The 18,470-nt window shown below is 37.6% G+C and overlaps 1 protein-coding gene across 1 annotated transcript; it reads right to left on the bottom strand.

The window, feature by feature from the left end:
- Positions 1–16,537: 16,537 nt before the first annotated feature.
- On the bottom strand, positions 16,538–18,160 carry LOC121379481 (kelch-like protein 5). The gene has a single exon (XM_041508125.1). It carries the CDS (start codon positions 18,158–18,160, stop codon positions 16,538–16,540), a length of 1,623 nt encoding a protein of 540 aa, XP_041364059.1.
- Positions 18,161–18,470: the final 310 nt, after the last annotated feature.

Here is an 18,470-nt window from a genome sequence, read left to right on the forward strand (position 1 = left end):
TCAATTTAGTTCACTTTAAATTGTGTCCTACGATACACTGTAAGCTTTAGTTAGTGAAATGAATACTAGCCATTTACCCTATATGTAAGAATGCAAATCGTGGTATTACCTCCCTTTGATATACATTCTATCCGCAGCCAATTTTCGTTCGTACGTACGTGACAAATAAATATTATTTAATTAAATATTAACGAGAAAATGTGTATGTTTATACATGAAGATCTCCTAGAGACTAAGAAAGTATGGAATGCTCATCGCATACAACCGTCAAGGTATGTTGCTGGGGGTCGACCTTCCATACTCTACTCCGTACCAGAGATCTACAACACACGAAATTACCTATGTGAGGTGGAGCTGGACCGACTAGAAGCATGTTCGATTGAATGTACATTTATGGATAATATGCCACTTTGTGATGAAGATGTGAACGAGCTTGGATTAATGTATATGGAAGAATACGGACTGGCACTCCCTGTTGATGCATACGAGGCTTCCAACCTGTATTTCAGACTACGGAATTGCATCAGACGAGATCTGGATATGTAGCTTGCTGACGACTAGCATATTGTGAGTGAGTTAAGCTGATAGGAACAAGAAGATATTTCACATCGCGATCGGAGGATTCACTGTGACAAAGCATGTATGTGTCCATGAATAAATTAGGTGTTTCTAATACATCTTTATTCAATGAACATTTCTTTTGTAGAACTGTACATAAATGTAAACATATTTTCACAGAAATAAAAAACTTAATATATTTTTGAAGTTGATATTTTAAACTTCAAAAAAAATACAACGAAAAAAACAAACAAACAAAAAACCAATGGTGAAGACATTTCCAACTAAACATTCAGCTCTATCTAAAACAAATAATAATAAAACTTGTTCAAATATTAATTTGTTATATTGTTAATTTTCAAAGTGTTAGGCGTTCAATATAGTATTCAGGGGTAAAAAACGATTTCACAGTGCACATACCTGCAGCATTGACATTTCTGTAACATACTAGGAATCGCAAAACATTAATAAACTACTGAAACTGTGAAAGCTAAATGATAATTGCTTATTTGTGCATGCATAATCGTAATTTATATATCGGCTACTAAAGCAACGTGCCTTCAAACTGTAAGTTGTACAAATATTTGAATAATAAAGAACGCATCAATTCTGGAAAGCACCCAGTTATAAAAAAAAAAAGATAATTAATTATGATTATCATGGTTGTGTTGGTCTAAACCAGACCCTTATGTAAAACTATCTAAAACATAAATCTAAACTCGACATCTGTGCATTGCATCAGTTCTAAAAAGCAACCATTCGTTCACTTGCTCGGAGGAGTTAATCTGCCATACATCCACCTTACTACTATCTACGCAATGTCCATGATCCAAACACCACTTGACAACAAGTTGTTGAATTCAGAACGAAAGGCTGTGTACCTTTCATATTCTGTAGGAAGTTCTAAAACTCGACCACACGTGTGTGCCACTGGGCATCGGCCAAGTCCAGGCCAAGTCCAGTTCATTTGGCAAATGTTATGGTAATGACATTGGGCGTTTGCAGCATTAAATTTGAACCCGTTGTGAATCTCAGGAATTGCTTTAATGTAGATGGACTCATTCCACGTACAAATCGTCTCAGTTGGTTCACTGTCTCCATCTCCGATTCAGACATAACATTCGGCGGTACAAGTATCTTGCATACTTTCCGATTAGTTGGTACCAATTCCACATACAATTTCTGTAAGTCTTCGGGACTGAGAACCTTGCCCATGTCTTCCAGGACTTTTGACCAGCAGTCTATTATGTACTTAGGTTTCTGAATGAGTTCCTTGTGGGCAAGTTCCTGTACAAGTTTCCTCAAATTGTCTTTTGTCGGATGCGTTCTGCATTTATAATTGTCTAAAACTTCTATCAGGTCATTCACATCCCCTGATGAGAAGTTGGTCATCGCCATGTTCAGAGTAGTCTTGTCTTCTGCTGGTAGAGTGTCCAGAAATGAATCTATGAGGTCAGTAGTACTCATACCATACATAGCCATTTCTATAACGTTTGGTACCATGTGGATTGGAAAATAGTTTTCCTGAATCCATCCTTTGTATATTATACGGCTAACTGCTTTCCATTCTTCGTGCTGAAAATCATGCCTGATGACAGGAACTTTCATTTCATTGCCATCACAACAAGTTTCATAAAAATCGGTCCAGAACTCCGTCAGACAATCTCTGAACATTCCATCGCCATATCCCAATTCTTCGTTGCCATTTGGAAGAATCATGATCGCAGTGATTTCAGTTGAAAGTACTGTCGGGTCCTTGAAATATGATATCATTTCCATGAGGCAGTTGCCTCGATGAAGTCTCTTTGTGTTACCTGCCATGTGCTCTGTAGAATAGGGCAATGTAGCATCTAGTTCTTCGTTTCAGGTACTGGGAAATTGTTGGAAATTAATGTCAACGTCACTGGTGCTATTTTCAATCATGTCTGATGATTCTAAAGGATGTTCGTTTCCTATCGGACCATCGATAATAGTATTGATATATGTAGTCTCATCTGAAAGTGCAATTGATAGTGCTGGCAGTTTTACCTCTGTGGTTTCATCTGAAGGTGCAACTGATAGTGCTGGAAGTTCATCATTAGATGAATCATCGGCTATGTCCAGTGAATCTTTTTTGCAACATGTACTCATGTAGAGGCGAAGCAATCTCACTTTGGTGCATTGGTACATGCTGTCAACTGTGGTGAGGGTATCGACAACATCGTGCTTAAAGTCTCTGATATTAACATTAAATTCATCCATTTGACCTCTGCTGGACTTGCCATCCGGGAAAAACAGCTGTTTAGCTATGTCAAGAAGAAATAGTTTTGGACACCTTGAGATGTCGTATTCCTCCCCCAGTTTTTGACCGAACCTGTTTTACTGATGATTATACTCATCCAAATGCACCCATCCTAGTTCCACATGCCTAGTAGTCTTTGCAGCACTTTTGTTTCCTGTCCACTTGGTCGATGTAGAGGGTCCACAACGATCATCGTCGTCGGATGCTGGTGATCGTTTGTGCATTTTTGCACGTAGATTTCTTAAATGTACTTTACGCGTTGCCTTTTCGGAATTTAATTCCCCTACTTAAATACGAGCAAAGTTCTTTGCAGCAAGCCTATCTCCATATAAAGGCAAATAATCAGACAGTTCTTCATCATCCAACAAGAGTAGGACACTACAGTCAAACTGTAAAAGAGAAAGACAGTGTTATCACTTACATTTAAGTGTATATTGCTTAGAGCAATTAGCCCTAGTGATGGGAATCGGTTAGAATTCCATCATCGATTATCGGATGTAATCGGATTGTACTAACCGATCCACGTTTTGTTATATAATCGGTTTGAATATACATGTATATGATCTTGGGAAGGATCAGACTTACTACTTTCCATGTTCACCATGTTGATTTTTTAACATAGCAACGTAGTTCATCATCTAAAATGTCTAATTCAGTCATTTTTACGTTTAAACACTTTTAAACTCGGGCAGTGATCTGTTGCATGAAATTTGGATTTAAAGAAGGTTTGTAGAAGTTTTCCGCGACAATCGATTGTGGATTTCATATTCGATCATCACATCGCTAGAGCCACAACCGATTAATTTTCGATTATAATCGATCATCGGTACACCACTAATTAATCCTACTGGAAAGTTCTAATATGTATTATCATTCGCCGTTTACAGAAAGAGAGAAACAAAGCAAGAGAGAGAGAGAGAGAGAGAGAGAGAGAGAGAGAGAGAGAGAGAGAGAGAGAGAGAGAGAGAGAGAGAGAGAGAGAGAGAGAGAGAGAGGCTCCTCCTTATTTTATTAAAATGTAGATTATTACCATTGTGAAATGTTTTATAGTCTCAAATATTTAAATTATTATCGCAGATTCGTTAAATGCCATTAACTCACTCACTGAAACCTATCGCTAAGCGATTCCTACCCAACCTGTGTGATTATTCGTCACTGAACGTAGCTGCAGCCTAGAATGAGAAGTTTTTGGGGCGGGAGATGCGACTATATACAGTGTATAGATATAGCTGAAACACTGTAGACGTCAAATTATTTATCAGACAATAAGAACTCGTTATTCGTACCTTGTTGTCTCGCATTCGTTGTACATCCTCTTCTGGAATGCCGCGATCTTTTAACAAAAACTCTGCAAGTTTGTCCATTTCTCAATGGCGTCAAAGCTTGGGCGTAATCTTTAATAACTCGTGCACACGCTTTAATAACTCATGCGCACGTTTTAATAACTCGTGCACACGCTTTAATAACTCGTGTGCACGCTTTAATATTTCGTGCGCACGCTTTAATAACTCGTGCGCACGCTTTAATATTTCGTGCGCACGCTTTAATAACTCGTGCGCTCGCTTTAATATTTCGTAGGCACGCTTTAATAACTCGTGCGCACGCTTTAAATTATTTTTTTCTATGTCCCTTCAACGCCGTGGTAACATACAACAAAGCACCAACTATTTAAGTAAATAATATTTGTTTTATTTCTTTTCAGTTACACGTTTACTTTACTGTTTGTTCTTAGGCGTGCGACTATTGATTACTCCAGGATATATTACACCCATTATATAGCATAATTGGTTTGTGAATGGAGGGTGGTGGTGGTGGTAGGTCTGCAAACGTTACATATTTTGTGAGTTGCATGGTCTAGTGTTGCAGGGTGGGTGGGTATGGGAGGGTGTCTAATTTTTACCAAAATCGCGTTACGTAATATTCGTATGGCCCCTAAACCCTATTCACAGCATTTTTTCTCTTATTTTTAATTAAATAAAAAAAATAAAAATAAACAGCCTTTAGGTGAATGAGAGGAACTCTCGCTGAAATAGCAATACCTAACTAATGTTGGTATCATAAATCAAATTAATAGTTTTTCCTGTCTTAACTACGATTAATGAACCAAAACAAAACCTTTCTTGTGAATCAGTCAACAAGACTTGACTTTCTTTTTTTAATAAAACTAATTTCCATTCAACATGATGCCGAATTTCGTTTACCCGCCTATAGTAAATTGTTTCAAACCCTTACAGCATAAGCCCAGTTTCAGAGTATTCACTTGTATATATCATACAGCTATCAAATTAAATATTGCTTATCATTTTAGAAAAAAAAATTCCCCCAATATAATTCGAATTTCTCAATAATTCAGTTCCCATTTATTTTTATTTGACTAAAGATGACAAACGAAAAATGGCACCAGACTATCACAATTTATTTTTAGGATCTATATATTTTAGGAAGTGAACTGAATAACATCTTTATTCATTATACGTTTTTATTGTTGTTGTTGTTCTCTCATTTCACTGGGTTTAAAAGCCACACCCACTAAGACAACTATTTACGGAAATTACCAAAGGTAATTTAATATTTTTAAAAATATACAATAATAATGGTCATGCGCACGTTTATTAGAGAAGCCGGCATAAGTCGACACCAGCGCCCATGACAGGTGTACGCTACAACAGCTTGCTCTGGATGTGCACGTTAAACACTATGACCTGACCTGACCTGACCTGCACGTTTTCATAAGGTAAAGTGATAATGAGTCAGACATTTTTAATGTTTATATCACAGCTACTGTTCTTTTATTACCTTTGATGCATTAGACGATTGATACTTACAACAATTTCAAAATCTGATTGTCGACTAATTCAAAAGGATTGTTTTTACATCGTGGATTTATTAGCCTTTTTGCACATAAGCATAAATTCATGACAGAAAAACTATTGCTATAATTATAAACAGAACAAATAGTACAGTTCGAAATATATATATATAGGCCTTATAATTACGTTCCTTTGTTCTTACCTTAACACATTTTCCATATTGTAATTTTCTTCATGAAATCAGGCGTGTGTGTAGGAATTTATACAGGGGGTGGGGATAAGACCCTACCAAAGGTATACGGGCTCCCACTATGGTGGAGGGGCGGGATAGGCTGATTTTTGCCCGAATTAAACAATCGACATGTCAGTGTGTATATTTGCATTGCTATAAAACTATTTGCCAAGCCAATGTACCACGACTGGTATATCAAAGGCTGTGGTATGTGCTATCATATCTGTGGTATGGTGCATATAATAGATTAATTGCTACTAATGGGAAAATGTAGAGGGTTTCTTTTCTAAGACTATGTGTAAGAATTACCAAATGTTTGGCATCCAATAGCCGATGGTTAATAAATCAATGTGATCAAGTTGTATCGTTAAACAAAAAAACCTTTCACTATAAAACAAGTATATATAGGGTTCCAAATGAATCTCTACGCATTGATTTACATGGAATACAACTAATGTCAGTAAGATGGTACTAAAAATACTTGGTGAAGAGTTTTGATGTCATGTAATTTTGTCCGAACTATGGGGTGGTGTGGAGTGGGGGCATCTGACCATCCAGCCAGTAGTCAGGGGACAGACAATCGCCCCCCCCCCCCCCCCCACCCCCGGATGGATTACAACTAATGTCAGTAAAATGGTACTAAAAATACTTGAAGCGTTTTCATGTCATTTTGCCCGAATTATGGGGGTGCTGTAGAGTGGGGGCAACTGACCATCCAACCAGTAGCGAGCGGACACGCCCCCACCCCCCTAATCAAACATTTTCTTCTTTTTTGTTTACTGTTTATAAAATAATTTATAAAATAATAAATACACCTCCATATAAAATCCTGGCTACGCCACAGACAGGATAGCACATACAATGGCCAGTCGTGGTGCACGGGATTGAGCGAGAAATAGCCCAATGGGTCCACCGACGGGGATCGATCCCAGAACGACCGCGCATCAAGCGAGCGCTTTACCACTGGGCTACGTCCCGCCCCCTGCCCGCTTATGGATCCTGCGACCAAAGTACCAAAGCTCTACCGACTGAGCTACGTCCCGCCCCCTGTACGCTTATGGATCCTGCGACCAAAGTACCAAAGCTCTACCGACTGAGCTACGTCCCGCCCCCTGTACGCTTATGGATACTGCGACCAAAGTACCAAAGCTCTACCGACTGAGCTACGTCCAGCCCCCTGCACGCTTATGGATCCTGCGACCAAAGTACCAAAGCTCTACCGACTGAGCTACGTCCCGCCCCCTGTACGCTTATGGATACTGCGACCTAAGTACTAAAGCTCTACCGACTGAGCTAGATTATGTCTCTGCTCCAGACAAGTCCAACCATTCTGAGTATTTTACTGACAGAAGATTGTCAATATTGGAAGCAAAACCAACAAAAAGAAAGAAATGTTTTATTTAACGACGCACTCAGCACAGATTATTTACGGTTATACGACGTCAGACATATGGTTAAGGACCACACAGATATTGAGAGAGGAAACCCACTGTCGCCACTTCATGGGCTACTCTTTTCCATTAGCAGCAAGGGATCTTTTCTTCCCCCAATATAATTCGAATTTCTCAATAATTCAGTTCCCATTTATTTTTATTTGACTAAAGATGACAAACGAAAAATGGCACCAGACTATCACAATTTATTTTTAGGATCTATATATTTTAGGAAGTGAACTGAATAACATCTTTATTCATTATACGTTTTTATTGTTGTTGTTGTTCTCTCATTTCACTGGGTTTAAAAGCCACACCCACTAAGACAACTATTTACGGAAATTACCAAAGGTAATTTAATATTTTTAAAAATATACAATAATAATGGTCATGCGCACGTTTATTAGAGAAGCCGGCATAAGTCGACACCAGCGCCCATGACAGGTGTACGCTACAACAGCTTGCTCTGGATGTGCACGTTAAACACTATGACCTGACCTGACCTGACCTGCACGTTTATATAGTGTAAAGTGATAGTGAGTCAGACACTCTTAATGTTTATATCACAGCTACTGTTATTTTATTACCTTTGATGCATTAGACGATTGATACTTATAACACTTTCAAAATCTGATTGTCGACTAATTCAAAAGGATTGTTTTTACATCGTGTATTTATTAGCCCTTTTTGCACATAAGCATAAATTCGTGACAGAAAAACTATTGCTATAATTATAAACATAACAAATAGTACAGTTCGAAATATATATATATAGGCCTTATAATTACGTTCCTTTGTTCTTACCTTAACACATTTTCCATATTGTAATTTTCTTCATGAAATCAGGCGTGTGTGTAGGAATTTATACAGGGGGTGGGGATAAGACCCTACCAAAGGTATACGGGCTCCCACTATGGTGGAGGGGCGGGATAGGCTGATTTTTGCCCGAATTAAACAAAAATCGACATGTCAGTGTGTATATTTGCATTGCTATAAAACTATTTGCCAAGCCAATGTACCACGACTGGTATATCAAAGGCTGTGGTATGTGCTATCATATCTGTGGTATGGTGCATATAATAGATTAATTGCTACTAATGGGAAAATGTAGAGGGTTTCTTTTCTAAGACTATGTGTAAGAATTACCAAATGTTTGGCATCCAATAGCCGATAGTTAATACATCAATGTGATCAAGTTGTATCATTAAACAAAAAACCTTTCACTATAAAACAAGTATATATAGGGTTCCAAATGAATCTCTACACATTGATTTACATGGAATACAACTAATGTCAGTACAATGGTACTAAAATTATTTGGAGAAGAATTTTCATGTCATGTAATTTTGCCCGAACTATGGGGTGGTGTGGAATGGGGGCATCTGACCATCCAGCCAGTAGTCAGGGGACAGACAATCGCCCCCCCCCCCCCCCCCCACCCCCGGATGGATTACAACTAATGTCAGTAAAATGGTACTAAAAATACTTGAAGCGTTTTCATGTCATTTTGCCCGAATTATGGGGGTGCTGTAGAGTGGGGGCAACTGACCATCCAACCAGTAGCGAGCGGACACGCCCCCACCCCCTAATCAAACATTTTCTTCTTTTTTGTTTACTGTTTATAAAATAATTTTATAAAATAATAAATACACCTCCATATAAAATCCTGGCTACGCCACAGACAGGATAGCACATACAATGGCCAGTCGTGGTGCACGGGATTGAGCGAGAAATAGCCCAATGGGTCCACCGACGGGGATCGATCCCAGACCGACCGCGCATCAAGCGAGCGCTTTACCACTGGGCTACGTCCCGCCCCCTGTATTCTTATGGATCCTGCGACCAAAGTACCAAAGCTCTACCGACTGGGCTACGTCCCGCCCCCTGTACGCTTATGGATCCTGCGACCAAAGTACCAAAGCTCTACCGACTGACCTACGTCCCACCCCCTGTACGCTTATGGATCCTGCGACCAAAGTATCAAAGCTCTACCGACTGAGCTACGTCCAGCCCCCTGCACGCTTATGGATCCTGCGACCAAAGCACCAAAGCTCTACCGACTGAGCTACGTTCCGTCCCCTGTACGATTATGGATCCTGCGACCAAAGTACCAAAGCTCTACCGACTGAGCTAGATTATGTCTCTGCTCTAGACAAGTCTAACCATTCTGAGTAGTTTACTGACAGAAGATTGTGAATAATGGGAGCAAAACCAACAAAAAGAAAGAAAGAAATGTTTTATTTAACGACGCACTCAGCACAGTTTATTTACGGTTATACTACGTCAGACATATGGTTAAGGACCACACATATATTGAGAGAGGAAACCCACTGTCGCCACTTCATGGGCTACTCTTTTCCATTAGCAGCAAGGGATCTTTTCTATGCACATCTCACATACAGGGTAGTACATATGACGGCCTTTGATACACCAGTCGTGGTGCTATGGCTGGATCGAGAAATAGCCCAATTGGCCCACCAACGGGGATCGATCCCAGACCGACTGCGCATCGAGCGAGCGCTTTACCACTGGGCTACGTCCCACCCCCAAAACGAACAACTGCCATTAGGTGAAGGTAGCTCGAATGTCCTCTAGCGCTTGTCTGTTTTATCACGACTGGTACATCAAAGGCCGTGGTATGTGCTATCCTGTCTATGGGATGGTGCATATAAATGATCCCTTGCTGCTAATCGAAAATAGTAGCCCATGAAGTGTCCGACGCCATATAACCGTAAAATAAAATGTGTTGAGTGCGTCGTTAAATAAAACATTTCCTTTCCTTCGTCTCATTATATTTTTATTTGTGATAAATTTAACAAGGAACGAAAAAGATTACTAAAGCCATACTATGTTATTATACCAAATGTAATTAAATTTAGAGAACTGTTTAACTGTAAACGTGTCAGCATCCTTAAAAAGCTTTGTGAACTTATTAATATTATAAATAATCACTTTACCTCCTGAAAACCCATTTTATATAGTTTAATCTTACTTATTTGTTTGTTATAAAGACGTGTCACTTAACGTATGCGTGTATATGTATATATAAAGTATATATTGTACTCCTCTGATGCCACCGGATGGTGGCTTTGAGTGAAATAAAGTTCTGTTCTGTTCTGTTCTGTATGTTTTATATTTTACGCCAGCTGGTTTACACTATAAAACAGACCAGCGCTAGAGGGCGCTCGAGCTAAATTATCTGGTACATACAGTGACATTTGTACCACGATTTACATCTTTAAAAAAAACTGCCAGAGGAGAAGCCAACATAGCCCTTGCTTTAACATTGAACACAGTCCGAGTACTCGAACGATAAGAGAGCTAGACGGACATTTGGACGGTTGGTAGCCCTCTTACCAATCGTCCAAATGTCCGTCTAGCTACCTTACCGTCAGAGTACTCGGACAGTGCCGACGAAAATGCCGAAATAAAATGGTTAACAACACGTATTCTGACGACGATTGCAACAGTTTAAAAGATAAAAGATAAAAACTTTATTCAATTTAAACATTCCACATACGGAACTGGATGCAAAACGTGACATATTTAAACAAAGAAGACACAAACAAACATCATACTATTCTAATGATTAAATAAGGACTAATTATGTCAATACAAGTATAATCATGAACAAACGAGACGCATACAAACATCATACTATTCTAATGACTAAATAAGGACTAATTATGTCAATACAAGTATACCCATGAACAAACGAGACACATACAAGCATCATACTATTCTAATGACTAAATAAGGACTAATTATGTCAATACAAGTATAATCATGAACAAACGAGACGCATATAAACATCATACTATTCTAAGGACTAATTATGTCAGTACAAGTATAATTATGAACAAACGAGACGCATATAAACATCATACTATTCTAAGGACTAATTATGTCAATACAAGTATAAACATGAACAAAAGAGACGCATATATACATCATACTATTCTGATGATTAAATAAGGACTAATTATGTTAATACATGAATAATCATGAACAAACGAGACGCATACAAACATCATACTATGCTAATTACTAAACTAGGATTAATTATTGGCACTACATGAATAATCATGAACAAACTTGCATACCGCACCAGCACCGGCTGCATTTTGGTTTTGCATAATAAATTTATTTTTTCTTGTGTTCTCCTACTTATAAATAGGTACTTATTGAAAGTTAGATATGCATATAATTTGACATGTTGCATTTTGAGTATTATATGTTGGTATTCACCTTCAGTTCCACTGCAGTGGTCACATAAACGTTCTTCCTCTGGAGTAAAGGGTTTTGTATGGCTCCCAGTCTCTATTTTTAATTTGTGGTCACTGAGAGTCAGTGAGACGTAATTTAGTGAAAGCTTTACGGTGTTCTGGATGTCTATGGTCAAATTCATCGTTACGGGTGTTACATTTTGAAGGGGGTAAATGTTTTAGAGTGAAGTTGCAGAGAATATTATTTGTATCAATCTCCCCATTATTTGAGTTTTATACAGTTAATATATTTCTCTCCTGACTTCCATAAAATATTTAAGATTTAAAATTCTATGTACTAATTAAAAGACCTACCAACGTCCGTTACGGGTGTTACACTAAATGGACAAATCTTTTTTCAAAAAGTACATTTTATCTAAATCCTGTAATGTGTAAGGGTAATTTTAATAAAACTTGTATCATATGGGTAGGTGGCCTTAGGTAATTACTGGAATAGAACCTGGTTTCATTGCTTGCTAGATATTAAGTCAGTTATGCACAGTGATAACTGTTACGGGTGTTACGTTATGGGTGTTACATTTTTGTCCATCATATTAAAAGCAACATGCCATCTATTTCAGCTCTCATATTTCGAATATTGTATCTGTGTCAAGTTTAAACTTAATAAAAAAATGTTTTATTCAATCAAGTAAAAATAAAAATTTAAAGTAATGTATAAACTTTATTGAAACATATTTATATAGATACATAAACAAAACAACGATGATAGGTTTATTAATATAATCACCAACAAAGATGACTTGTTTATACTGAGAGTAGAGGACATTATTTTATTCACGATGGAATTTATGAACTTTCTGAAGTATAGCCTTAGACGTTTGTCGGCAAACAATGGTTGACTTATCTGTGGCTGTATAAGAGTGAATGCTCTGTATCTTGGGGGTGGCACTGACTGACTTCCACAAGTCTCGTACAGGTGATCTTTTGAAACATTGATCCATGTCATTTTGTGTTACTTCCTCAACTTCATTATTGATATTGCACATTTCTGCAGCTTTAACAAATGAACTTGCATCATGTACACTCACTTTGCGGGTTCGAACACAGCATTCAACAGTACGCTTAACAATACCACCAATCCCATCAACGGGACCTTTACCATGGAAAGAAGCAAAACAAAAAAATCCATTCCACTGTGATGCCGATTGTTGCCTTGATTGTCGTCAGAAATCTAAATATGAATTTATTTTTGAACTGTGATGCTGCTCCATCACTAAATATTTGGATGGTCGTTACATCAGGGTTTGCTTTCAAAACTTTGTGAATGAGAAGTGTAATATATGGAACAACAGTTTTTTAAAATGTGTGAGATTATCGCTGGCAAACACACACGATTTCTTACCATCAACAGTCCACACAGTGGATGTGAATAAAGAAACATGTCTCTGATGCCAGTTAGCATACTGGATTTCGTCAGCGTTCACCCAGCTATAATTCTCTGAGAAATCAACTTGAAGTACTGCATGTGATGGATCAGTTACATGTTTTACTTCCTCAAAGAATGATGCCCGTTTCCTCTTTACATGGGAATGAATGAGAAAGTTTGGTAAATTTGACTTCAACAATATAATAGCTTCACCTACAGTACCCTGCTGAAGTTGTTTCTCAAACTTTGCATCAACCTTGACCCACTGATACCATGAAGCTTCATGATCTCGGGTTAATCATTTGACCTTCGATTCAAATGCCTCAAGAAATAGTTACCCATCACAACATGTTTCACAGTCATTATTCATGCATGTCTTTGATGCTGCATCACAAACACATCGAGCAATGAAATCCTGTGAATATGGATGAAAATGTCTTAAAACTGCTTATTATTATTATTATTATTATTATTATATAAAATAGGTACTTACTTTGAATACATATAGCTTGTCACTGGAAGAATGGTGCTTTCTGTATGCTAGTCCGTGTAATAGTGAATAGACTTCCTTGGTGCATCATATTATATATCATTATCAATTTCACCACAGGCATTTGGTTGACACTTTGACACTGGTGACATCAAGCATGCAGCTGCAATAGTGACCAAACCTTACTTGAAAGTTTTAATGATTGACATGTGTCACCTTCAGGACTTACCAAAACAACATAATTTGAAAGAAACATTAAAATATACTGAACTGACATATAAACTGCCTTGTCGTTAATGGGACTATCTTGAGTGTTTAGATATTTTGTAAAAGCTTTCGGCCAATATAACCTTTCATAATTGTTATTCTGTACTCTACTTACATTTTCTTGCTTAGAATTATAAAATTTGTATAAGCAATTCATTTCGGATCATGAAATGTTTTGTAGTAGATCAGTATGGATTTTTGCACACAATAATTTCCTATATATCAGTTTATTTTTTCTTCCAAACGCCATTGCTGATAGTAAGCTACAATAATGCAAACAACTATATACATTTATACATAGTTATGAACTGAAAATTTATTTTTATGATTTTACATAAGTAAAAACTTAAAATTACATAATGTATAACACCCGTAACGTTTCAAATATATAACACCCCAAACGCTGGAAAATTAATTCAATTTGACAGATAATTCCTGAACTCATTTCATATTAATAGTAATCAAGAAAATAAAGAAGAAATAAAATATCGTGTTTCTATCATCAAAACTAAATAATATAACACACGTGTGTTCTTTTTCCGTTACGGGTGTTACATTGGTCGGGCAATATATTTATGGTCAAATTAAAAACAACCCGTAAATTACTGACATTAATAAAATGTTCTCATGATAAAGTAGCAACAATAACCATTCTTTAATTGTACAAAATAAAAATGTCAGCCTTTATTAGAATCTCATGGACAAGGTATGAAGTTTGGCTCTTTTTCACGTGTCTAGAAATCAGTTTGTGGAATGGTTTTGAAGTGTTGTATACCAAACATGTAAATAAAACTCAGCAATATTTTATTAGGTTTACATCCCCCAGAGATACTTCCTTCCAATGCCAGAAAAAGTTTGATTATATATGATGATTTTTAAAATGGCCCTATGGGAATGGTTACATGGATTTGACCATATATATATGTATGTATGTATATATATATATATATATATATATATATATATATATATATATATATATATATATATTTATGAATGTGATAATTGACAATGCTTTGTTTTTAATTCAACTCATCAATATGGTAATACAGTTTCTGAAGCCAATCAATATTTTTCTTGTACATTTAGAGAAAGCGTGTAAAATAATGTTGTCCGTAGTTTGCAGTGGGTATCAGCTCTAGATACCCACATATCGGCAATACTTTTAAAATATAGTGTTGATTTACAGACCTTTAAAAGAACTTTCTCTCTGTACCATTTAAACTAATTAATTTGGACGCAATTGCTAATGATATGAGGGATTGTCCAAATTTGTTTGTTGTATTATCCCAGCTGTTTCTTTTGTCTCAATGCTTGTAACAAATATCTGACAGTACATGCATATTTTCAAGAAACATAAATCCATTACTATTCACACACCGACACTGGGTAGCAGTTTTAGCGTTAAAATCCCCGCCAATTAATATCGATACATGCTGCGAATAATTTAACACTTCCTTGCTTATGACATCTAAGGGCTGTCGTATTTTTAGGTGGTAAACAGGTAGCACAGACAGATATATCTTTGTCAAACGATAAAAATGTTTACTAATTCTAATACATAATGTAAATTCACTACATGCTACAAAGAAAACAAAAGGCTTTAAATCAGTTTTTCATTTTAAAAAGCCAATCCACCACGGATGCTTGTACAAATTTGCCTTCTTGTTGCCGTATCATTGGCTTTGAACCGTCGACTAGCTCGAGAAATGATGCTTTGACTTCAACGGTGATACTGGCGATAATACTGGCGATGATACTGGCGATACCACGTCTATAAGAGCCGCTGTCGACCACAGCCATCCCACGTGCTAATTATGTGGCTGTTATAATATGTAGTCTCTGATGTGTTAGTGCCTTTTCAATGTGTTTTAACGTCAATTTATTCAAGAATAACGCTCATGTGAATGAAACCTGTGAGAAAATATTGACATGAAAACTCGGGATCGAGGGTTGTAAAAGTTTAAAACAACACCACTAGAGCACATTGATTAAGTAATCATCGGCTATTTGATGTCAAACATTTGGCAATTCTGACACGTAGTCATCAAAGGAAACCCGCAACATTTTGCCTAATGCAGCAAGGGATCTTTTATATGAATGCAGGCTTGTAGTACTGGCATCGTAGGATCGAACCACCTCGGTGGATCCATTCAGCTTATTGCATTTGTTTCTCGTTTCAACCAGTGTACCACAACTGGTCAAAGACCGTTGTATCTGTTTTCCTGTCTGTGAAAAAATGCATATCAAAGATCCCTTGCTGCATTATAAAAAATATAACGGGTTTCCTCTGATGATTACGTGTTAGAATTACGTTATTTTGACATCCAATAGCCAATGATCAATTAATCAATGTGCTCAAGTGGTGTCATTGAACAAAACAAACTTTAACTTTGCTGTTAACTATACGTGCATTTTTGTACACCCAATTTGATGAGGGGACAAATGTATCAACTTACGTGTGGATAGTCTTCTAGTATAAAAACGAAAATCACACGCCCATGCAAAGTGATTCCCCTGACCTATATACACGTCAGACGCATGAAGCGCGTCACGCGGGAGATCACATCCTAAACTCTCTAATACTGATAGCAGTTTAAATCAAACTACGATAATATACTGCCTACATGACGTTTTTATATAACAGACTTATACATCGCCAATGGAAGGCATAGCATTAATGCGCTGTTTAAAATTAGATGCACTTCGAACTTTGACCCGTTGATATGATACGTTTTATGTTTCTACCATACCTCATGATAGGACTTCTGACAGAACATATCTCTATTGTTCTTGTTGATGTAATGTGTCACTTTACTGCAAACAGAAACGTGGTATCTGCATGTGTAATGCACCATAGATGTCGCCAAATGATGGTGTATTTTTCAGTGTAACGGATTCTTTGGAACCATCTCTGAGGTCCAGCTTCTCTAGGCCCTTCTTGGATATAACAATGATGCTGCCATCTTTGTATAGAAATCCAAAATGGTAACCGTATGTGTCATATTTTCCAACACGTTTGGCTCTTAATGTTGGTGTGTTTATGTCGTCAATGTGAATGACGTCAACAGCACCGTCACAATGTAACAAATACAGGTTTGGCATCTCTAGGTATGATCTGGTCAGTTCTCCGCTGTTCACCTTTATGTTGATTGTGCTGACAGCGTGTGTGTTTGTGTTGAAGCAATGCACCTGGTCTGTTACACTACAATCCAATCTTCCACCCATCACCAGAATGTTTTCTCCAACAGCTTCAGCACAGGAATCTTTTCGTTTACATCCGAGATCTCCCACAACCTGCCACTCGTCCTGTCCCAGCTGCAGCTGTTCTATAGTGTTACTGTGTTCTCCTCCAATCACGTACAGCGTACCATCTAGAACAGCCATACAGTGTTCACAGCGATCATGTTTGAGATCTGGACCACGACTCCACGTCTTTCTCCATACGTTAAATACACGCATTGAGTTTAGTGTTTTATCTCCTCCTGTAATGTATATTGATTTGCCTGAGACTGCTGCTGCAAACCATGAACCTGGTTGATTAGAACATTTCGGAAGTTCATACCAGTGCTTATCACTCAAACATGCGACAGATAACAGTTTAACTGAATCTTGAAGGACGAATACAACGTCAAGCATTTTTCCTGAAATCCTGTTGTCGATAAACGTGTTCATTTTTGTGTAACATGAATAATGGGATTTGATACCTTTCTTAACTACTTGTTGTAACGCCTCGTGTTGGTGGACAAATGTGGTAAAAATAACATCATCTGTCAAGTAGCTCATGCTAACATGCTCAAATCTGATTTGTGTGAACAGGTCGACCATAGTTTCAACTGAAGGATTGTGCTGACTGATCCACTTCTGAACATCTCGAAGCACGCCATCTTCTTTCTGTGACAAATCATCCCGAGATAACACCTGGAGATATTCATCTTTTGTCAGATCCATCACTGACCCGTTCTCTGACAGTTTGTCCACGTTGTTTACTACACACTGAAAAACCTTTGTAGCAAGATCTTCCATGCCATACTTTTTTAATGATCTCCACCTGAGAACGCAGTTTCCTGTGGTCAGTGTAAGATTGTTGTTCAGATATCTCAGACAGACAGACTTGAGGTCATCCAGCTGCATCATCTCAGCTACGTCAATCAATGCAAAACAGTTGACATCGTTGACGACATCCTCACCAAGAATATGAAATTTCAGCACATCGTCAAAGGTTTGTTTGGACACTGTCGGTAACGTGACCACTCCAGTGTTCTTCTCCAACATGTCAGTCGCGAACATCGCCTCAAAATAGGACGACAGTCCTGTCAGACAAAGTCTACTTCCTGTCGTGGAGCCATCTTGAAAGACCAGTTTTATGTCATTGTGATTACCTTGGATCAGTTTTTCGTAGATCCTTTTCAGAAAAGATTGTTGTACTTCCGACATTTCGTCCAATGAAATTAGATAAGACAGGAAATTATTAAAACCGAATGGATGTGAGTAGATAACACTTGTCAAACAGTGATTAAAAATTCGTAAAAAAATGTCAATATGAAATATTCTATGGCTCAATATTTTATATTGTTAACGGTTGCTCATACAAACTTTATGAAAAGTTGTTTTGAGAGGGCAGATTCCTGATCATGTTACAACCCTGGTCCACTCGTTCTTATACACCAATATTAGTTTTCGTTTGCTCCTTTACTGTAATCAGTAACATCAGATTTAATTTTCTCTCCCCCCCCCCCCCCCCCCC

The sequence above is a fragment of the Gigantopelta aegis genome, chromosome 8 (assembly GCF_016097555.1).
Source record: "Gigantopelta aegis isolate Gae_Host chromosome 8, Gae_host_genome, whole genome shotgun sequence".
Taxonomy (NCBI): Eukaryota; Metazoa; Mollusca; class Gastropoda; order Neomphalida; family Peltospiridae; genus Gigantopelta; species Gigantopelta aegis.